This window comes from Megalops cyprinoides, chromosome 4 (assembly GCF_013368585.1).
Source record: "Megalops cyprinoides isolate fMegCyp1 chromosome 4, fMegCyp1.pri, whole genome shotgun sequence".
NCBI classification, from domain to species: Eukaryota; Metazoa; Chordata; class Actinopteri; order Elopiformes; family Megalopidae; genus Megalops; species Megalops cyprinoides.
In genome coordinates this window covers 44,475,655-44,500,057 of record NC_050586.1, presented here as the reverse complement: position 1 = coordinate 44,500,057, position 24,403 = coordinate 44,475,655, and the positions used below count along the sequence as shown (strand labels likewise).

Below are 24,403 nucleotides of genomic sequence, written 5' to 3'. Positions count from 1 at the left end.
TATACACATATTTTCTGCCTTTTCCCAAGCAAAAGAGATGATGTCAAATGATGCTAATGCTTATTTTTATTTGACAAGATATATATATTTAAACATTAAAATATGGGGGAATGATATGACTATTCAAGACTGTTCATACACTGGCTGCAGTTTCAGACAGTTAGAATACATTACCTTTCCTGTGAGGAGCTATGTGTCAGGGCTGTTCTGTAGCTTCAAATTAAGAGAACAGAAAATTTGCCAGGCTCTGTTCAGTCAAAATGCAATGTTTTTAGTCCTTTACTTAAGTTATACACTGCAGTAGTATTATTTAAAAATCTGTCTTTTTTCATGTTTTGTCACAGAATTTAAATTAAAATTAAGTGTGTAATATTTGAAAAATGAAGTTGCTTAACTTAAGAGAAAGACTAGGTACATTTTTGTTTGAACTGATTAGATAGTTATGGAAAATGACATTTATATTCTCTTTAATATGAATGTCTTTTTAATGCATGACTTGGTAGTTAGGGCATCACAGAGTTCATCATGACAAAATACGCTCGTGTTCTACTAATGTTTGAGTGCAGGGTCAACGCTTGTCCCAATTTACATGAAATAAAGCAGGTTGACAACTGCAAAGATGTGGAGAAACAGGTACTATTTTTAAAGTTCATATAACATCACTGTAGGGCCAAAACATGGCAGTGAAATCAAAGTACTGCATTCTTCAGTATTGGTTATCTGCTTCGGTTCATTCCTGCCCTGAACAATGCCTTTTTCTATTGAGGGATGTTAAGCAAATATATACAGGGAAATACTATTCAAGAATAAATGAGTTATAGCAATGTTTGCGTAAGTGATTAGCTTAAGGACAAAATCAGTGGGTGTTTCCTATGAAAAGATAGCTCAACAACTTTCACAGTATGGTGGATTCTCTGAAGAGAAGCAACAAATAAAGAATGACTGGACCCTCTATCACACAGGGACTGACCCTGGAATTAAAAGCTGAAACTGAATTAAAAGTTTCTCAAAGCATGTCTGACGTTGAATGAGTGGATCAAAATTGATTGTATTTTCACTCTTTTAACTACCTTTCAGATCTAGTCACACTAAATTCTGAAAGAGAATTATCTCATATACAGTAGCTATTCATCAGTGAAATTTGCTGTATGACAAATGGATTGTGTGAATTATGAATTAGTTGTATTGCTGGACCAACATGCTGTATGTAGAGTTGTTCTGAGATACATTTGGACTATTTCAGCCTGATGTGTTATAATCAGTAGTGTTTCTAATGTTGCCACTGCTGTCATTATAAGGTATGTGCACGCTTGGTTCTGATTGTACAAATGATGGGTAGTAGTCAGCTTGCACATGAATTCAACATGGAACTTGCTGTAGATATGTGCATTAGCCCACCTACTGTTCTTAGAGTACCAAACACTGTTAAAATAGTGAATGTATGACTCACATTTAGATGCCTTTATATTGGCACGATTGAAGATTTATGGCAGTCAATAAAGAAGTAAAGAAAAACAGTTGTATGAAAAAGCAAATGTTCTTGAATGGAATGGAATGATGGGGGAAACATCAGGTACAAAAGAGCATGATAAAAAATTATGAGAAGCAGATGAAATCTTTCTGACATTCTCCAAATGAAACAGGTTTAACAAGGTTTTTCAAAGAAAGCTGCACACTTGAAGTGAGAGGTGTTAACAACATTCTGGATGAGCACAAGCTGAGTAACTGGCAGATATTTCTGGACTGATGAAGTTTATAGTATGTTACTTCTACAAAGAATGCATTATCCTGAGATGCCCCATTCATTATAAACCCAAGAAAATCTATCCCCTGCTGGTTGGCTTGCTGATAGTCTATGTTATCAGGACAAGCATGCACTGTGACAGAAGGGTTTGGATGGAGCTGAAACTGAAGGCCGCTCTGGGAATACGTTTCGGACTTTTGGTCCCATGCTTTGGTTACCATTAAGAGCTCATCTGCCCGTGCTTGATTGCATTTTGTTCTGATCACTGTCTCGCCCGCAAGCACTCGCTGGCTGGAGAATCTAAAGCTGCAGGTGTCTGGCAGTCAGGAACCATATAATCGCACAATCCCATTCTGCCTGGCAGCACACATCACATGATTGCAGTGTGCCAGGGGAACCACGTTTGCCAAGCTGCACAAGAGGAGTCAAAGTCCCGTTTGACTAACAGAGCACACTAAGCATGGAATTGTTACCCACCCTCCTCAGGCACTGCTACATTAAAATCAATACAGTGTTTTTGTTCCCTCTAACTCTTACAACTAAATCCATCATTTGGTTCAGTGGGCCACTGTAGAATGGAAAGTACAATGGTAGTCTGTGTCTGCATATTTACAGTGGTCGTGACACTGTAAATATGCAGACTGCCACTGGTCGTGACACTGACACTGGTCGTGGGTTTGATCCCATTAAAAACAATTGTTTACCTCTGGTACAATAAGTTGCAATGGATTGTAAAAGACAAAATATCAAACAGATAAAGTAGCAAATTCAGCATGATTGGTCATGCACGATCCTTAGGAAGTCAGCAACCTGTAATGACCATTAATAACACAAATCAGAGAGGGAATGATTGGAGATTGACCACACAAAAATATATTAAGAATTGTTTTAGAGAATATATGACATTACATTTACATGCATTCATTCATCAGATGCTTATTATCCAAAGCAATTTACAAGCAAGGTAGAGTACAACACAAGCAATAAAAACCATACAGAGTCAAAAAAAAAAAAAAAACACTGTCAGATTGACAATATGTAAATTATTGCCGTTTCGGTACATTTCAATATAATTCCGCATAGCATCAATATGCAGTGGGGAGAAAACTGGCAAATAAATTCACTCAATCTAGGAAATACAGTAGCTCAGAGTCAGTGGGAATTAAGTAGTGCTTTAGAAACCTATGGGGGCTAGAAAAGGGAAATGCCCATCTCTTCACTGCCAAGTACAGAAGCTGGAGAGATAGCAGGGCCCTGGCAGGGTAAGGGTGGTGTCCTTTCATCCAGCACTGGCAGGGATGTCATGGAGACTGGAATCATGTATCAGTGAAAAACTATCAACAATAACACAAAAAGCATGAATAGTATTTCATCTTCAGAATTGACATATTAAATTATTGAAATAAAACATTACACAATTTACAATCATTTGAATCTACAGAACCAAAATAAGTAAAATGTGATAAATCATCATGAAGGGGTATCACAATAGTGTTGGACTACACCATCATGATTAGTGTTTCTTTAATTAATCATTAGTACATCACATTTTTTTACCCTAGTTATGTGTTCAGATGGTTATAGTGGCATGTGGCAGCTTTCAGTTATGGGCTATAAAACCCAGTCACTGAAAATATAGGGCCCAACTATAGGACATGCTAAAAAGATACATTTTCACACTTCTAATCTAGATTTTGTTACAGACTCGCTACTTCCCCGGCTCATTGTTATGTAGTGTGTACGAGAAGTAGGGCTGCAACTTGACGTGAGTGTAAATGAACAAAAGAAAAAAAAACAAATTCAAAATAAAACTGGCACTGGACGGCCCTCGGAAGGGCTGGAGCCTACCTGTTGCCGTCTGATCCGTGCTCTCGGTGTCAGTCTGGGCCAGCTCGGTCTTGCCCCACGGTGGCGGCCAGCTCCGCGGTCGTCATATGCATTCAAGTTTTTGTTTTTATTATTTTATTTATTTATTTATTTTTTGTTTGTTTCCTAAAAGTGTTAGCACTCATTGTGCAGAAAAGCAAAAATAAATCCCTCATCCCGTCGGGGGAACGTGGATGGCGTTGGTGTCCGTCGCGGTGTGGTTCACTGGCATGCCTTCATTATTTTTATTTCACCAACTCAAAATGCGCATAGACTTTAATTACTCTTATTGCTAGCTTACACACTGAATCGGCTTCGTGCCCACGAGTTGATCAAGCTCGCACCCTCCTTTTCCTTGGAGGCAAACCACTTGCTCAGTTTAAACTTGCCACCGTTCCCACGCCAAACTCCACCACACCTTTGATCACCTGGAGCTCCTATGAAGGCAATCAGAGGTAGCCCCACCCTTTGAGGGACCGTCAGCTGCGTAATGACGTAGCAGCAGGTGCCAAAAGAAAAAAACCAAAACAAACAAATGTATGTGTGTTGGTGTGTGTGAGTGAGACACTACCCCCTCTATCCCCGTAACAATTTAAAAATTAAGATCAACAATTTGAGTATCCTGGTTGAAGGGTATTACAATAGTCAAATCTAGATGCAGCACAAATATAGTCTTTCCTTGTCTTTAAGAAAAAGGCATATTTTCCAGAGAAGAAAAAAGGCTGAATCATTTGATTTTTTGTGTGTGAATTTCAAATAAGAGATATGGGTCAGTTGTTACTGCAAGGTCTTCAGTAAGAATGTGGAAGGAGAACAGTGAAAGTCCTAATACTGTACCCTGTGGGATGTACTTTGCTTTGGATGAATCAGAAGCAGTTGCATTTAGTTTTAGGAACTGAAATCAATCAGGTAAGAACAGGCACAAAATTTTTGTATTCTGCCTTTAGACCAACACTAAATCTGAGTCTGTTCAAAAGGACCTAGTGATCTATTGTGTGAAAGGCAGCCCTCAGGAAGGGCAGATACAGAGAAACAACTGCAGTCACATGGCAAAAGTATATAATTAACAACCTTAATGAATGCTGCTGAGCTCCTGTATTTTTTGATGAGAAAGTGAGTACTATTGATTATACTATTGGCGGGATTAATATTTTATATTCTAAAAAATAAAGGCAGTCAACTGATGTTCCCCTGCTTTTACATCTGTGGCAGTAAGCTTGCAAATGAATCCCACACAATATTCTTTCCTCCTCACTGGCTTTGTAGTGCACTGAGAGGTAGGAGTCACCAACTGAAAAACATACATGCTCACAGGCAGTGTTTATATGATTATGCAAACGGGGCTAATTTGACACAGTTCAAAACATATTTTCTTTTTATTTTCATCCAGGGACATTAGCTATAAGACCCTCTTAAAGCTTCTCCTGCCATTGTCTCCATGCCACCATTTCAAACACTAGAGCCCTTTCTGCTCTAGTAAGACCTTCACCCCACTGCAATCAAGCCTGCTGTTATCACTTATTAAAATTAGTCATGTACAGGTGCTGGTAAACGTTAATCAATTATGTGGTTAATTGCTGTGCATATAATTGACAATTTGATAAAGGTATGGATTACTTTGTTTTGTATTAGAGAGCTGGGTGACTGTGCCAAGTGGAGTAATAATGTTCTCAGTCGGCAGAGCATAAGAGGCATTCCCAGCAAAGGACTGTAAGCAATTATCAGTCTGCAAAAAAGGTGTCACATGGGGAACACCAAATAAGGCCACTGTCATGCCCCTGTTTGTCTTTTTTTATTTTTTTTATTTTTATGTAGCACCGAAGAAATGGAGAAATTACGAAGGAAACAAATTAATCTGGGTTGGCTCAACACAGTGGCCGAAACATTGTGTGCATTTTAATTGGTTTATTTGCATGTTAACAGGCTGTTCTCTGTAGATGGTGCATCAGTCCCTTGCGTGAGGCAGCTGGCACTAACTGGACCTCTTAGTACAGCAATGTAACAGTCATTAAGCATATGATAGGATTCTCGTATCACCAAGAGGCTGCAGACTGTATCAGAAGTGGCTTGATAGGCTATCTGCAGAGGTTAATTAATCAAAATATTTATCTCAGAGACACTGATGGAACAGTGACAGGTCTTGTGAAATGAAAATGTTATTTTCAGTTTTTTATTTGTTTTTTTTTTCATCACTTATAGCGCCTGCATAGTGGACACTCCAGTCAGTAAGCCAGGGTTGTGTTTTCACTTAAAGTTGTGTACATTTAATACAAATTGAGTCTTAATTTGTCATTTCTTTGCATAAGCATTGCTTACAAAAGGAAGATTATCATATCAATATACATAAATGCACATAGTAAATACTTATGTAGTGAAAACTTCATACACAAATTAGGATACACAATAGATGTTCTCAATCTGCTGACACTGTTTCTATGTATTGACCACCAAGAATATATGAATTGGTCTTCAAAACAAGATGGCATAAAGTGTATATATTATCTGAATGCTACATGCTTCAAGAGATAGTAAGAAAGCATTAGGTTTGTTTTTTAATTTTTTCCAATTTGAAAATGTAGGCCACTTTGTACCTGTGCTCCAGAATGACAAAAATGGGACACACAGTTGCTATTAGTAGTATGTGTGTGCATGCTTCCTTATAAATAGCAATGATTATGTGCTGTGTATTTAATTTGGTAAAATACATTGTACAGCTGTACAGCTACTAGCATATGTTTCATTGGTCTATGACACAATCTAATATGAACACTGGAATATGCTTTATTTAAACTGAAAGCACGGGAGTATTTGAGACACAGGCATCGCTTTGTGGTAACCACTTTGCCTTTAATTTCTCTAAATAATATGAGTCTTACATTTTCATTCATTACAGAACATTTCTATAATATTGATGTCAAGCTCATAATGGTGTGTTAAAAATGAAAAAAAGGATGGCTGGCTTATATCCGTTACTTGAAGTTATACACAAATAGCATTGCAGTTGGGCTGACAGATGTCTCAAGAAAAATGTCTTTAAGTTGCAGTATCAAATAAGTGTCTTTTCCATCATAGTGCAAGTCCTGTTTTGCATAAGAAACAGGTATTCAAAAGTTTAAAAGCAGGTTATGTCCAGTTTGTATTGAGTGCTGTTCTCCTAAATCACATGCCTTTGCTCAGGTGATGTCATGATAACCTGGTTACTTGGATTTGCATATTAGAAGGAGCTAATCAAGTATGACATACATTTATTTTGCTTAAACTTCATACTACAGGCACCAGTGTTGATGAGTGCTGTGCCTGCAAATGCCTAACTCATGTTTCAGATTCTGTAGAGCTGTACATACCTCATTGATCATTATACCCCAAAATATACCCTCATCTCACCTCTACTTGCCTCCCTCCTCTGGATACTGGTAAGAACTTGCATTCATTTCAAAATACTGGTGTTACCATTCTGGGCAGAAAGGGGTATCTTATCCACAAGCCAGCACCAGCCATACACCCCTGGCAGACCATTCTGCTCTGGCACCTCAAGCCATCTAGCCATTCCCTCCTCTGTGAGGGTGCAAGTTTGGTCACATCCTGGTTTTTCTGGTCTCCCTATGTTAGAATAAGGTTCCAGCAGCAGTCAAAATAGGACAATTGCTGACTCCCTTTCCAATTGTTGTAGCACATAAATCATTAAAACAGCATTTTAATTGTACTATACTACTGATTTGTACATTAACATTTTACTTATGTCAATGACATTGTGATCATTGTACAATTTTATTTAGTCTGTATATTAATTATGACACTATTATAGCACTGAGTGAAGCCTTGACACCTTTGTTGAAATGTGATCTGAGATTTTCTTTATGTATTGTTACTCGTACTGCCTTAATGACAATGATAATCAGCTGCTCTATTTGACAAAAATGTATTTTGCAGTAAATTTAAAAAGTGTTGTAAGCATGCGTTGGCATGGGTTTTGTACACTCAGCAATAATGGAACATAGAAGATTACAGGTACTCAACAGTAGTTAACATAGTTAACAGTATGTACATGTATACAATGTACTGTATATCTAAGTGGATTTTTAAAGAATTGTGCATGTGTATCTAATTTGGAACCTCCAAGAAAGTGGCTTGCTGAATGTACTGTACCAAGCATGCATCAAGTAAATGGCCCTTACAAAGTAGTTTTTGTTTGTTTTCTAAGTGCGCTTTCTTTGAATTTAATTTTATGATTAACAACAGAAGGTGCAATTTGTTACCTAATGGTTGACATTCACTCTGTGTTGTTTTTCAGAGCATAAAAGTCAGCTGGCTGCCACCTCCATCAAACACACAGAATGGCTACATCACAGGCTACAAAATTCGCCACAGGAAGACCGGACGCCGAGGGGACCAGGAGACTGTCGAATCCAATAACCTCTGGTATCTGTTCAGAGGTACCCTGCTGTTTTGAAATAGATTATCGTTAATATTTATTATTATCAAAGTGCTCAGTTCTGTTCATGAATAAATGATAATTCTGTGGCCCTGACCATCTATAGGAAAAAAAATTAACTGTATCTGGTTATAGCTCTGATTTACTATGCATATTCACAGACTTAGTGGTCAGAGGATGTTTTATGTGTGTATATATAGCAGCCTTCAGTATGGCAAGGGTATTCTCATAGAAACTTGTCATTTGCCACAGAAACGACAGACTCTCCTAAGTCTGCAGAATAATGCTGCCAGTTGTCTTATTCACAAACAACCTTTGGCTGGTGCTGTTTCAGCAATGACCACGTCTGCAACACACAATGTATGCATTCAAGACCCAATCCACTGGCCAACATTGCACTCAACAAGCCTTGAAAACTGGGCCACCAAGTCCACAACTCACAAATACATACACTCATTGTTATTGAAGTAGTGCTGCTACAAACCAAAGAATTGTATGCATTACAATGAAAATAGTAATTTTATATTTGATATTTTGTCATATACCACCAGTTAAAGCAAGTGAATGGCAAGAAGAATATTATTCTCCTGTTTGCAGGAGTTAGTGTGCATGTAAGTTAGTATACATGTTTGCAAGAAAAGTAGCTGTCATTTAATGAGCATTTTGTAAAGCTACAAATGGGTGGGTTGTTCAACCAGACTTTGGCCCAGGTTTTTTTCCCAGAGCACCCAAGAAATCTTTTAGCACTATTTTTAATGCAGACATCTTTTTTCCACATTGTTTTTACAGACATTGCTTTCCTTTCATATAACTCAACCTCAATAAAATGTTTTTTTTTGTAGATTCTAGAAACAGAACACTGGATTTTCCACAAATATCGTCAATGAGATTTATGTGCACATCTACCACTCAATGTGGGATATTTCAGCTGAGGTTGTAGCTTTATCAGTGTGCTTGCCGTCAATGTCACAAAAATGTTGGCTTTTACAAAAGAACTGTCAGATTTCCAGCTGAATCAGCTGAATCGGAAGGTTTGTTTGCATTCTAACACAGGACAAATATGGGTAACGCTTTATAAGAAGTGTGTATTAATAAACCATTTATCACCAAATCTGGTATTACTAAATGGTTAATTAGATATTTAAAAGCTCTTACCAGACATTAGATAACATTAGTAGATTACTTACAACATTTTTAAGTGTCTTATAAACTATTTGTAAGTGCTTAATTCATGCATAACACACATTTATTAATGGTAAGCCAATAAAGATGTCAAAAAACCCATAGAAACTTATAAACGTATAGTTCATTATTTAGAAAGACAATAATAAACGGCATATAACACAGTAAGATGATTAACTAATGCATTTACTATGCCTTTTTTATCAGTTTATTGAGTTTTTTTTGGAGCCCCCAATCTAAAGCAAGTACTATTTATACTTTAAGTTTATAAATTATGAATAAACAATAACGACCTCGCCAATGCTTAATGTAATATCTGTTTTTTTCGACCTAACTTTGCCCTAGGCCTAGCAGATGTGCGACACTTTCACCAATAGCCGGTCTGTGCTGATATTCTTGCCAAGCAGACATAGCCCGCACATGACAGACACTGGACGTATGTTTTTTGGAAGCCACTGTCTCCGTCAAGGGCATGTTTCCTATTTGCCTAGCCATCACGCTGTGCTGAATATTCCAGCCATGGTCGAGACTGGTACCAGCTCGTGCTAAAGCTGGCCAAACATACGTTTAGGGTAACTTGCCAAAATTGGCTGGGAAGGTGTATCATTATTCAAGACCCAGTCTTTGACAGTGGAGGCATTCATTGGTGGCAGGTTGTGTATTTTTAATGTCGGGTGCTGCCAACACTGAAGCAGGGCTAGATCGGCAGAAACAGCAATGGTCTGTGGTCTTGGTAGCCCGTTTTTGAATAACCCATCTACACATTCTTAAAACTCAAGAAACCTAACTGCCCAAGTGAGCTTGCTATGTTACTTTAGAACAAACCAGCAAGGAACTAGCAACTAACCAAATAACGTTAACACTGGTCAAGAAAGCGTTAGCTGTAGCTATAGGCTATAACCTAAGAAATGCCACTAAACACTAGTCAACACTACGAATGAGGAAAAAAAAAAAACAAAAATGGATAACAAAACAAGTTTTATGAACAATTCAAATATTTTATTTTCAGGCAAAAGTATGCAAAACGTTGACGACTCGCACAAGAACCGGCCGGTAGTGTTTTCTCGTTTGAATGAAAGCGCTCTGACACTCAGTTATACTGATTAAGGTTCTTGACCACTCCTCTTCCATTATGTCACACAGTTGAAATAATAAATGATTCATTAGAGAAATGTAAAAGCGAAGATAAGCGAAGATTGACTACATAAATTAAGCTAAACCTTTAATTTAACCGATTTTTCATATTGTGGGCAATGTGTACCCCAGCCCACCCGTATACATGCCCCTGAGGTACACAAAGACAAGCTACACAGGCCTAGGCGTAATGGCCTTTGGTCTTCCATGTCGCAAGTTTCATTCTCTGATGACATAGAATAGAATAGAATTCCTTTATTGTCATTGCACATTGTTGTACAATGAAATTTGCTGTGCAGCCCCTGAGACAGTACATTAACATTCTACACATGTACACACACACAAACACACAATAGGAAAAAACATTATATATATATATATATATATATACACAAAAGAAAAGAAATATATAAAAATATAATAAAAAAATAAATAAATAGAATAAAAAAGAATATCAAAAGCTACAGTTTTATTTTGTACTTATGTTATTGCACCATGAAGAAATATTGCACTGTGGGAAAAAAGTACAACTGTACCAGTATTATTGCACGTTATATACAGATTGTATGGGAATACTATTCCAGTTGTGGGAGGGGGGCTGGGGGTGGGGGGGGGGGGCTTTGGCGGGGTGGTAGTGGGGTGTTATCAGTGTTTCATGGAGTTCAGTTCAGTAATAGCTCTGTTTTTGAGCCTGGAAGTGCGGGACTTTAAGGCCCTGTAGCGCCTTCCAGATGGCAGCAGAGAGAAGAGGTGATGGCAGGGGTGAGTTGCATCCCTCAGAATGCTGCTGGCTCTGCAGAGGCAGCATGATCTGAAGGTGTCTTTCAGTGAGGGCAGGGGTAGTCCAATTATTTTCTGGGTTGTGTTTATGACTCTCTGAAGAGCTCTCCTGTCTGCTGATGTACAGTTGGCATACCATGCTGTAATACAGTATGTCAGTACACTCTCAATGGTAGAAGGACACAAGCAGCTCTGTGGACAAGTTGGTCTTCCTGAGTGTCCTTAAAAAGTATAGCCACTGTTGAGCCTTCTTGACCAGAGCAGTGGAGTTGACTGTCCATGTGAGGTCCTCTGTGATGTGGGATCCTAGAAACTTGAAGCTAGAGATCCTCTCCACCACTTCTCCTTTGATGTTTAGAGGAGAGAGGTCCTTGTGTTGTCTCCTGAAGTCTATGATGAGTTCTTTAGTTTTTTTTGATGTTCAGTGATAAGTTATTCTCTGTGCACCATCCTGCCAGTCTGCGGACTTTATCTCTGTAGGCTGTCTAATCCCCATCTGAGATCAATCCCACCACTGTTGTGTCGTCTGCAAATTTAATGATTGTGTTTGAGGGATATTTGGGGACGCAGTCATATGTGTAAAGAGAACAGAGGAGGGGAGTCAGCACGCAGCCTTGTGGTGCGTCGGTGCTGAGGGTCAGGCTTGGGGAGACGTGGGGGCCAAGTCTGACTGTCTGTGGGCGGTTGGACAGGAAGTCCTTGATCCACATGCACAGTGGTTTACTGAGACTCAGCTCAAGGAGTTTGGTGACCAATCTGCTGGGGACAATAGTGTTGAATGCAGAGCTGTAGTCTATAAAAAGCATCCTCACATATGTCCCCTTCTGTTCCAGGTGGGTCAGTGCTGTGTGGAGAGCCGTGGCGATGGCATCCTCTGTAGATCTGTTTGCTCTGTAGGCATACTGGTGCTGGTCCAGGGCAGGGGGGAGGTTGGATTTGATGTGCTTCAAAACCAGTCTTTCAAAGCACTTTGCTATGATGGGTGTGAGTGCCACTGGTCTATAGTCATTCACACTGCTGATGTTAGTCTGTTGGGGCACTGGTATGATTGTGGCTGATTTCAGATAGGCAGGTACAGTAGCCTGGGAGAGGGACAGGTTGAAGATGTCAGTAAACACCTCCGCAAGCTGATGGGTGCAGTATCTGAGCACTCTTCCTGGAATCTCATCAGGCCCTGCGGCCTTCTTAACATTCACAGTGCTGAGAATTCGCCTTACCTCCCGTGTCTGTATGGTAAGTGAGTGACTGGTGGTAGCTGGTGGGGGAGTGGCTACATTGTTCTCTAACCCTTTTACCTCAAAGCGGGCAAAGAAGCAGTTGAGTTCTTCTGCCAGCGAGGCATTGTTGTCTGTACGTGGGTCTTTGTTGCTCCTGTAATTGGTAATGTGCTGGATGCCCTGCCACACACGTGTTGGATCCCTGTTGGTGAAGTGTTCCTCGATCCTTTTCTTGTATGCGGCATTAGCACATCTGATGCCTTTCTTCAGGTTGTGTCTGGCAGCACTGTACTGTTCTCTGTCACCAGATCTGAAGGCTGCGCTGCGGTTCTTCAAAAGGATTTGGACCTCCTTTGTCATCCATGGTTTCCTGTTTGGGAAAACACGGATGCGTTTGTTGATAGTGACATTCTCAACACAGGTCCTGATGTAGAAGAGTACTGTTGAGGTGTATACATCTACATCTTGATCAGAGAACAGGTCCCAGTTGGTGCGTTGGAAGCAGTCCTGCAGTTGTAGAGATGCTCCTTCAGGCCAGGTTTTAACAGTTCTGGTGGTGGGTTTCTGTTTCTTAATAATGGGGCTGTAGGCTGGGGTTAGGAATAGCGATAAGTGATCAGATTGTCCAAAATGTGAGAGGGGTGAGGCTCTGTATCCTTTGGTGATATTGAAATAGACACAGTCCAGTGTGTTTTCCCCTATAGTTGCACACTTAACAAGTTGGTCGAATTTCGGAAGCACAGTCTTCAGATCGGCGTGGTTAAAATCTCAAGCAACAATGAGGACCCCTTTGGGATACGCATTCTGTTGTTTGTTTATCGCCGTTAGCATGTAGCCAAGTGCTAGGTCAGCGTTTGCGTCTGGTGGGATATACACGGCTGTAACAATAACAACAGAAAACTCCCGCGGTAAATAGAAGGGTCTGCACTTCAATGCCAGAAACTCCAGATCAGGTGAGCAGTGCTTGTCGGTGATGGCAGTGTTTGTGCACCATTTGTTATTAACGTAAATACACAGGCCACCTCCGCGGCTCTTACCGGAGTCTTTCTGTCACTGCGGTGGGTTGAGCAGCCTGCTAGCTCGATGGCTAGGTCTGGGACTTCTGGATTAAGCCAAGTTTCTGTGATTATCATCACGCAACAGTCCTGGGTGGGTGTTTGCGATGATAAATCTAGTCTCAGCTCATCCATTTTGTTGGAAATCGACCTGGCGTTGGCGATGAAGAGACTGGGTAGTGGTGGATTGTGAGGGGCATTCCTTAGCCTTGCTCGGATACCGGACCTCGTTTCTGCCTCCGTTCTCTCCGCCGTCTTTGTCGCCTGCCGCATGGTATGGTAATCCATGGAGACCCCGGTGCTCTTATGATCTCCGCTGGTATCTGATGGGAGTTCTGGAAAGCACTCATGGTGGAAATTTGGTGCATTGTTTCTATATGTAGAAGTTCTTCCCGACTGTAGAAAATTTTCGATGCACTGAGTTCGACACACCCGGATTGAATTTCAGGAAAAGGAGACGTAAAAGGAGTAAAACAACAACAAACAGAGTTACGTTTTGGGGTGCACTGAGCTGAGTCTGTGCACGCCGCCATCTTGAGTATTACCACATGCTGCATTTCATTTTTTGTCTGAGAAGATGCCTTTTCTGAAGCCATTTAATAAGCTTCAGGCTTTGTTCCTTGGAAGTAGGGGTGGGCGATATAGCTGTCACGATACATCGAATAGCTATTTTTAGCGCAATAACAGCTATCCTCATTAGGTTTTTTCCCGTGTCTTCTGCCCATAGTGCAGTGAGATGCTCCCGGGGCAGAAAAATATCACTTGTATCTATATGTTGGTTAACTTACCTATTGGCTTTGAAAAACACATAGCATATGCTTTCACTAGGGTTGTCAAAATAACGCGTTAATTTTGATTAATTAATTAGGCTATAGAAAAAATAACGCATCAAAAGAATTAACATAGATTAATCGCACTCTATGATGCCCCTTGACGCCATACATCACTGCATTTAACATACCCAACTGCGGGCTAGTAGTGGTGTTCAAAACGATTCTTTTTAGTGATTCAGTTCCTTTCGTTCAGTTCAATAAAATGATTTGAATCTTTGACTCACTGATTCGTTCATTTCCATATCCAGTCGGGCAGCATACACAAATCTGTAAATAGTTTTATTGCATTTTAAAAGTTACTCTACATTGTTCCAAACATCATGTCCATTATTAGCCTGCTCTGCGGCACAACAGCACGTGTGAAACCAAATGTCAATGAAATTAATAATAATTAAATCGTAATAGTCATTACATGAAACTGCACCATGCTATTCAAGCAATCATGCAGCCGCAAAGTATACTTCATCTTTAGGGAGATAATAGAACCCCGCATTTTAACGAGTATAATACCCTAAGTACATGTCATTTGCTAAAACTAAAAAAGCACTGAGGAAAAAAGGGCCACACTTATATCCAAAACGAAAAACTTCGTTTTACAAGTTTTGAACTAACCGAGCCCAAACATTTTAATATACTTGTAGGCCTAGTCAGTGATGTCGTATTTTTATTTGTTGTTAATGTAGACATAGTACACTACAAATGTGATGCATAGGCTATACATCACATTTCTGTTTTGTTTTGTAGTCTACTATGTTGATTTGTCAGTATTTATTAATGTAGCAACCCTTGGATCCAGAGAGTCTCAACTGATACGTCGGGTTTCTTTATTTAAGTTCATCACAGCAACAGTTTGTTCAAACGGCAACTTAAATCCATATCGTCGAATCACCATACAGCACTGTGAAAACTATATCAAAACATACAAATGACAAACTTCACAACTCTGTACCACAGTCAAACTCATTATATGAAAATATCAACAGCGGCAAAGTTTAGCTACATTGTACAACAATAAAATCGTTCACACGTTTCCATGGTTTACATTTTATGAAATGAATAAATGTCATACCTCACTGCGCTCACCAAGGAATGCAAACTAAAAATACGATAATCCTTTCTTCCGTTGTTAAACGTGCATCAATTCCACTCAGTTTTACAAAGTACAAATCCACATAGTAATAATATAAGCCCAAACAAATCAGCGTCTACCATTCAGACCCGCCAGCCAACTTTTAAAGCTCATCTCACCTGATGCAAAAACTATGGTGTCACCAGAAGGACAATTTTCAATACTACAGGTGTACAGGATTTCCAGTCAAAGTTCACACACACGCGAATCACAAAGACATTCAAATTACAAACATTTGTTAAGTTACAGAATAAATTACACAAATACCTTATCCCAACCCATACCTATTTCATAATAAACAGCAAAAAATACAAATTGCAAAATGGTCCCTTACACTTAATAAGGACTTTATTCACGTTAAAAGGAAATGTGACGTCAACATTAAATAAAATTGCAGTTGTGATAAACAAGAACTGTGATACATTGTGCGCACCTAAAATATGCTACTGCTAAAAATATAAATATAAAATAATATTGCAGGTAGATGAGCAAAATAATATTTAATATTGTTTTCAATTCCTATAATAATGTCATGGAAGCGCTCTGATTCCTTTTGCATCGTCACAATCAATGGCGGATGTAGCTCAAGCCTGCTATACTGAGAACTAGCGATTCTGGCAACACGTAGTCACCAGGTCTTCATAGTCAGTGAATCTTTGGAGTCTGAATGAACTGGTAAACTGAGGAACTTGTCAGCATAGTCACCAGTTCCTTTGAGTCTGAGCGAACTGGTGAACTGAGGAACTTGTCAACAGTTCATCAGGTCAGTAGGTGGAGTTTAGAATCTTTGTAGTCACCGGATCTTTTGCATTGTCCCACATCTTCAGCTGTGCCAAGATGGCCAGTGGGAGGTGCTTCGAGAGTTTTAGCATTTCAGCCATTGGGTAGTTGTCGTCATAAACGTACGCGATAGGCTGCTTCGTGGACAGACCGCATATCTAATATCCACTGGAGGGAGAGTTATAGCTGCTATGCCAGCTAATCAGCGTGCATTTTTGCAAAGAGGAAGAAACAAATCTTTTAGACTAGGGATTCAGTACACTCAGTTCACCTCAAAGATTCGTTCAAAAGGATTTGTTCATTCACAAACTGCACATCACTACAGGCCAGCTAGGTTCTTTTATATCATACACAAAACATATCTACATTTGCACTGTCAGGAAACGCGAATTAAGTTCGCGTTGGTGTAATCAACGATTGCATTGGAACATCTGTAAAGCGGAGTGATATACAGTATGTATAGTTAAAAGTGCCAGTGCTGTTATACTGAATATCAGCACTCATGGAATGCCTCTTGTCCAATCAAATTACTTGGTCGGAACTAACTGTTGTATAAAGCACAATTTGGACATAAAATGTTTCTCACGGCAAATATTGATATATATATATGCGATTAACTTCGATTAATTAATCACAAAGCATGTAATTAATTAGATACATTTTTTAATCACTTGACAGCCCTAGTTTACACTCTATCTTTGTAGCCATGTGTTTCTATCTACCACATGGAAGCAGCATAGTGCTGTTGCTGTGATATCAACATTGAATAGACACGAGTGCCGAATAGATACGATAGCTGTTATTGCGCTATAGCTATTCGATAAATCGCGACGGCTATCGCCCAGCCCTACTTGGAAGTGCGCTCAAAAATAAGCTTCTATAGCTTACATGGTAATGCCATTGTAGTTGAGTAGACTTGGTTATAAAGTCGTTAAAATATACAATTCAAGCAAGATAACTGAGGATAAGTAACTAACGTTTGCTAGCGAGTCTACTCCCCCAAACTTCCCGCTCACCTTTCCGATCATTGTTAACAATGTCACTGGCGAAGCTGAATCCTGCCCATTGGTTACGTTCCACATCACTTACATTGCGCAGCATAGTGGTAGCCAGACTTGATACAGAAATGTCGCAGTGATCCTACCAAGGTCATCAGCATTTCTGCAGATCTGATACACATCTCTGACCTTAACTGTAATTATCTTGCTAAAACTACAACCTGATACATCACACGATATTAGGCATCCTCCGACCTTGCCATAGCTACAGGTACTCTCTGTGACATGCCTTGTGAAGGAGCTAAAGACCACAAAAGCAGAGTTGTTGGCTAGCTAACATGTCAGGTCCCGACATGTATAAACCCGATATGGAGGTGTTGGAGCGGCGGTTTCTACTTCTGAAGACTTCTACAAAACCAAAGAAGAGAAACATTAACAGAAAGAATTACGAAATGGATGACAAAGCTGGTAAGTTGAAAAAGTAGCAAACGTTAACATATAGCCACCAAACGTTAGTTAGTTAATGTTATCCACTATCACTAGTTATATTAAGATACCTAGCGAATGTTAATTTTGAGGGTTCTTAAACAGTATTTAATTAAATTATCTAAATTAAAGGTCTTTTACTTGTACTGTCTGTTCGTTTCATAGCTTCAGTATATTTGAGTGTTATTAGCTTTTTGTGTTCATTTTTGTTCTGAAATTGGTCTTAAATTTAATTTCAAGCATCATTAAAAAGCATCTTGAGAAGTCTTAAATTCAACCTGCTGAAACCTGGAGATACCCTGTAACTACTCATGCTAGCCAAGAAACAACAACATGAGCTGGAGCTGACCAAGCAAAAACTAGAATGGCAACAAGAAATGATGAAAGAGCTATTGAAGGAGAGGGATTTCTTAAAAGAGCAACTGGCTACATGTGAGCAATACTAGCTAACATTGGCTATTGTCAAATATAGAAGGGGTATTAAAATGTACTGACTACAGTAGGGCTCTCAACAAGCAGTGTAGTAATGGCAGTAGAGCTGCATCACCATGCCAATTTTCAGCATGATTCGTCCAGTTCTTCTGAGTCAAGTTATTCGTCCTCTACTGTTTCCTCATCAGATTCCCCATCTTCTGATGATGGCAAGAGGAAGAGGAAGAAAAACAGACCAAGTAAGAAGAAAAGGACAGAGAAAAGAGGGAAAAGAAGCAGAAGCCGTCAGAGTCGTGTCAGAAGGGGTAATTAGAAATGTTATTATATTTTATAGCTATGAAATTAAGTTTTATGGCTGTTTGGGGTGTGCCATACTTAACCTGATACAGTTTGGTTTATTTTTGATCCTGTGTGTCATCTTCATGTCACTTAAGGGCATGCACACCTCATCTACAGGACAAGTACATTGAATTCTCAAAACTGAATTCACAAAGTATTATGTTATAATTTTACTTTACCTTTTTCAAAATGTCAGCACGTGGTCCAGATGAGGTTGTGGGACGGTACACTGTAATAAAAAATCTGTATTTTTTACGGTAAAATACTGGCAGCTGTGGTTGCCAGAATTTTACCGTAAAAAATATGGTGACCATGTATAAGACATTACGGTATTGGTTTTATAGAACTGTAAATTCCAAGGTTGAAAACAGTGTTATTTACAGGAAGTTACTATTAAAATAATGATATATTGTAAACCTATTTACAGTAATTTTCTGTAAAAATAACAGGTAGACTGTGAACTATTTTACAGTAAACTACCGTAATAAATATGGCAACCATGTATAAGAAATTACGGTATGCTTTTTTTAGGAACTGTAAATTTCATGGTTGAAAACTGTTTTGTTTAGGGTAAATTACTATATAAAAAACTGAGCTATTGTAAACCTATTTACAGTAATTTTCTTTAAAAATAGCAGCTATATTATAAACCTTTTTATAGTGAACTAAAAATAAATCTGTAAAATTTACAGTAAAATACTGGCAGCTGTGGTTGCCAGAATTTCTCCGTAAAAAATACAGTAATAAAATATACGACATACACCTTTTTGGCAACAGTAAATTTCACAGTTGAAAATATTTTTTGTTTGTGGCAAATCTCGATGGAAAAACCTATGATATATTATAAAACTAATATAATGTAAACCTTCAAATCAACCCCAATGCAAGAAGCTTTGTAAACTTACTGCTAGTAGCATAATTACTTGAGTATTCCGAAAGGTTGCCTCTGGGAATAAAAACCAAGTCAAAACTGGTAAACCCAACTCAAACTTTAATCAAGTCAAGTGATGCTCAGATACCACACCTCTTTTAAACATCTTTCCTCACAGTCATCTTTAATCAAATAAACACTATTAAACAAACTGCATGGAGAAATGTTCCCTGTGACACTACATAATTTCCACTGTGACCTTTGTGTTGGTCTCAGTGAGGCCAAATTGTCTGATCAAATGCTCTGAAAAATTCCTTCTAATAGAGAGGCCAAAACTAGAAAACTAGAAAACTCCTTGTATGGAATAGAAAATTAGAATTGAGTAATGGAATTGAGTAATGGAAGTCAGTATTACCCTGAAATTGTTTAAAGTAACTGAAAGAGCAGCTTCTCACAAATGAATAAATAAAAATTTCACTAAATTGCTGTTGCCTTAATCTTATTGTTCAAGTAATACCTTCAAATTGTTTGACCTTTGACCCTTTAACTAAAAGTACAGCCTCTAACACAAATTGCAAAAAAAAAAAAAAAAAACACAAAATTGCTGCTTATTGTTCACGTAATCAAGGCAATAACAATTCCACAGAAAATGCACAACGACCCAGTTCACATAAATTTAACTACTAATCAAGTCAGTTTCTGTTTCAGTGTCTTTAGTCCTCTTATGACAGGAAAATGTGAATATCTTTGAGTACTGAACATAAAACATCAGAGGACGCCCCCTGGAACTTTGAAAACAATGATCCACATTTTAACCATTTCTGCCATTTTATGGACCAAACCAAACAACCAATCAATAATCAATTAATCAAGAAAATAACAAACAGATCAACTGATTATGAAAAGTATGATTAGTTGCAGCCCTTGTGTACACCGTTTCATACCTGTTCATACAGATGGCACTGTGCAAGAGGTCAGACTTAACAGTTCAGTTACCATGTCCCTCTCCAGTCCTGGTCGGCGAGATCTGCGATGAGGGTGAGGACTCTTGGGTTCACCGACAGCTGCTTCCTGTTCTTCTTTGTTTCAACTTTTGTGCCCCTCTCAGGATTGATCATGAAGAAACACCTTTGAACATAATTTCATAATCAACCACTAAAAATACTTTTTTTTCTAAACAAGGAATTTAAAAAAAATTAATAATAAAAAAAATAATAAACATGTGTTTACCTCAGAAGGAACTCAAGTGTTGAGCCCAGATCAACAGGATAGTGAATATTCAGGCAATAGTATGCTCCAAACATGAGACAGATGGCAGAGATGAAGTTGGGGATGTGGTCATTCACAATCTTGCCATCTACACTCACCATGAAGTGTGTCGAGGCATAGCAGGAGGTTCCTGCAAAGAACAGAAAGGTAAAAGAGCAGACCAGCCATTACCATCCAAACTCAGTCTTATCAAAATTGTTAGGCTTTGAAGCAGCACTTCAAAACATGACAATGCATAACAGTTTTCATGCAATACTTCTTAACATTAGCTTAGTGAAACTGATCAACACTTACCACATACAATAATACATGGATTCACAGGCAATCTTTCCACTGGTACGTCTTTTGCCACACATGTCTGGTCAACATAGTGGAAGAGGTTCTCCTCTTTGTCATCAAAGTAGGAAAGAAGAAGGAGAGCCATGTCTTTAACATCCTCCGAGCAGCCCTCCAACTGTCCTCTCAGAATGTCAAGTTTTGTGACTGCCTGAAGAATTCTTTTGCTCTTCTCTGCACAAATGGTTCTCATGAAGTCCAGAAGCCGTTTTCCCTTTTTTTCGATATTGGTGAGGAAAGTCTCTTTCAGCGATACCCCAGTGAGCTCTTGGAAGTGTACGGTCATGCCAATCTCTTGGAATAAAAAAGGCCACTCCTCCAGGAGGGATTGCAGCTCTGTTCCCTTGTTTATGTCTTTGCGTTGGGAGTAGTAGGTACACTTCATTAGAGTTTGTACCTCGTCTGGGCTGAAGGCAGTCTGTTCACTGAGTGCTTTCATTTTGTCTTTCTTTTCCTGTTGGCTTTCTGGTGTCTCACTCACTGGCATATATTTCATATCCCACTTTATACAGCCATAGGTGTCCTGCATAGCTGCCCCTTGTTCAGCTGGGATTTCATCAGTGTCGCAGTCATCTGACCCCTGTTTGCGTTTTTTTATCCTTGGTGCTGAAGACCGTTTCACATTTTCGATTCGGGCTTGTAACTGCTTGACTAGTGAGTGATATCCTAGTCCAACTACATCACCTGCGATGACATCTTGCAGTGACTGTGGATATTTTGCAACAAGTTTTTTGGCAACTTCTGTGGAGGTTTTGGTACTTGGAGAGGCACAAACATTCATCATGTCAGTGACGACAATCCGGACCATTTCTCTACGTACCCGTGGACTTGGCCTTTTCCCTCTCTCTAAACACTGCATCAAGCCTTCAGGAAACTTCGTCCATGGGATCTGGAAGTTGTCAACCCAGTCTGCCGCAGCAATCCAGCAGGTGGACGGTGAGGAGACACTGACTGAAGAGCTTGTTGAGGAGGTTGGAGAAGACAGCGCTGACTGGCTATGGCCTTCATTGGTTTGTGCTGTAAAGAATGGAATAAACAAAATGTATTTAAATAATGTTTCATCTTTGGTTACAGACCTACTTCAAAAAATGTTAACTTACTGGTTTGTTTCCAGGCAGCTACCAATCTTCTTGCTTGAATTGGTCTCAGTGTGGAAAGGAGATCAGCTTCCTGAATGAATGGAAAATCCTCAGTGGTCTCTACTCCCAACGATTGAAGTGTCTCCACTAAAATATCCAAGATTGAGGCTGCGAGGTCTGGCAACACCTTCTTGATAGCACTGCGTATGTTGATTTGCTCTGCATCATCCATTTCTGAGTATGAAAGTGAATAAGGCACAATTAACCCCAGAATGACAGTCCAAGACACTTAATAATGTGATAACACACTGTGTTTCAAAGGAACTATTTGGTATCTATCTTTAATGTAAGATGGCAATGGATAGAAATCAATCAAGTCACTGATGTTCAGACACTGCATTTTTTCATTGTCTTTCCTCACTGAGTAAAGGTGGTACCCAGAAAGGAATTCTGATGTGTACACTGACATCAGAAAATGAACAGTGTCATTTTTATCAAAATGAGTACAAGTTCACCAAACTGCATGGAGTCAATGTTCCCTATGACAAGGAATTGTCCTTTTTTATATGATGTTCCCTTATAGAGAATTTTTACTGTGACCTTTGTGTTGGTCTCTGTGAAGCCAAATTGTCTGACTGCATCTTGAATGGATTCACTGTATAGTCCTGAGTAAAATGGAGAACCATCTTTATCTTGGAAGACAGGCTTGCTCATTGATCCTGCTGAAAAATACGCCTGTAACAGCTGATGTCTTTCAGACAGAGTAAGGCAGAGGTTTTTGAAATTTTTCAAATTTCTTGCACATCTCTTGAAGTAACTGTGCTTACTTTCAAAGCGCATTGTCCATAGTCTGATCAGGGGCCCAAATTTCAGAATCATTTCTGGGTAATGACGTAAATAATGATGCTTTGGTTTCAGGCCAGTTTCTGGGAATAGAGTTTTTCTTGACTCCAAATATTCTTGAATAAGAATGTCAAGGTATGCAACCTGACGCACAGAGATTTTCTGTGCACATATCATGTCCACAATGTCTTTTAGCTGCAGAGTCAACTGCCACACATCATCTGCTGTATCTTTAACTCTGTCACCAATTATAAGAGGCAACAGCCTTAGAAAATTCCAATTCTGTACAGCTTGACCTGAGAGTTTAACTCCATGGGGGCTGACCTCACATGGTTTTGTAGAAGTATCAGAACCACAGTATTTGAACTGTTTAATGCGTCGATTCAGAATGGAGTAAGTGAACCAAGTCTTTTTCTTTATAAAATACTTAAGATACAGTGCTACATCATAAGACAAAACACCCTCAAATATGTCATGTCCCAGACAAGGTGGCAAACCTGGCAGACAGACATTGAAGTATTTCAAAGAATTAAATACAGAGTTAAACTTTACTCCTTCCACATCTGGTGATGTACCTTCAGTCTGCAGGCAATCAACAGCAGAACTGTAGTTGTTGATGGTTCTCTCTGATCCACACAGATTTGGATCACTCTGAAAGTCAGATCTGTTGATTAGACAGTACCTGCAGAAATATTTTGAGGAGCTGAAATTTTCAGAGAATCCACCGATGCAATGCGAGCCCAAATTATCTCCAGCAATGCAATACAAGGTTCCCTTGACTGTTTCACTTGATCCAACAATCCCATTCTCCTCCAATTCCTTCAAGTCTGTTAGTAGTTCAGAGAACACCTTAGCATGCCCAAACGCTTTGAAATCTTTCTCTCTACACAACAACACAAGTGACATGTGGTCTGTGTCAGACCGTACATGCAGTGGTAAGTTGGCAACAGATGCATACACAGCTAAAACTTTATGTCTTGTCTTGGCAGAGCCTAAAGGGTTAACTACTTCGAAGGCATCCTGGTATAGAATTAACTTCACACATGATGGATTTTGAGCAAAAAAATCATTGTTTTTGAATATCTGACCATCACTGATGTCACTTAGAACATCTGAAGGAGACTTGGGGGAGTGCTCTCCTGACACACAGTTCTGCCACAGATCAGATTCTAACAAACATTTCAAAGTCTCTCTCACAGGCACATAATAGGCAAACCTATCTACCCTGTTCTCATCTCTTCCTAAAAATATTTTCTTGGGTTCCACATAGTTGAATTTTTCTTTAAAAGACTTGGCTCTTGAATAAGCTGTTCACATTGGCCCTGTATGACATGCAGTGAACAGATCAAATCCCTTGACAGATTCACAAACCTTGGTTATGTCCTCATCTGATAATGCTGTGTCATTTTTTAGCAGCAAACTGAGTTTTACTCAAAGTATATGTTTGACCCAACTCATGTATGTTTTGCATTTCCTCAACAATGTTTTGAATAGTTGAAGCAGGTAGAAGGAAGTGTGACTGCAATCTCAAGTAGAACAAACTCACGTTTCTAAGATAAAGATCACTGAAATTTTCAGATATGTCCAAATCGATCTCA

The 24,403-nt window shown here is 39.1% G+C and overlaps 1 protein-coding gene across 1 annotated transcript in view; it reads left to right on the top strand.

Moving 5' to 3' along the window:
• Positions 1-24,403, top strand: part of LOC118776507 (netrin receptor DCC-like) — a 195,831-nt gene that overhangs the window by 110,677 nt on the left and 60,751 nt on the right. Inside the window, exon 13 of the mRNA XM_036526869.1 lies at positions 7,902-8,043. Coding sequence (XP_036382762.1) covers positions 7,902-8,043 — 142 coding nt within the window. The remainder of the gene's footprint in view (positions 1-7,901; positions 8,044-24,403) is intronic.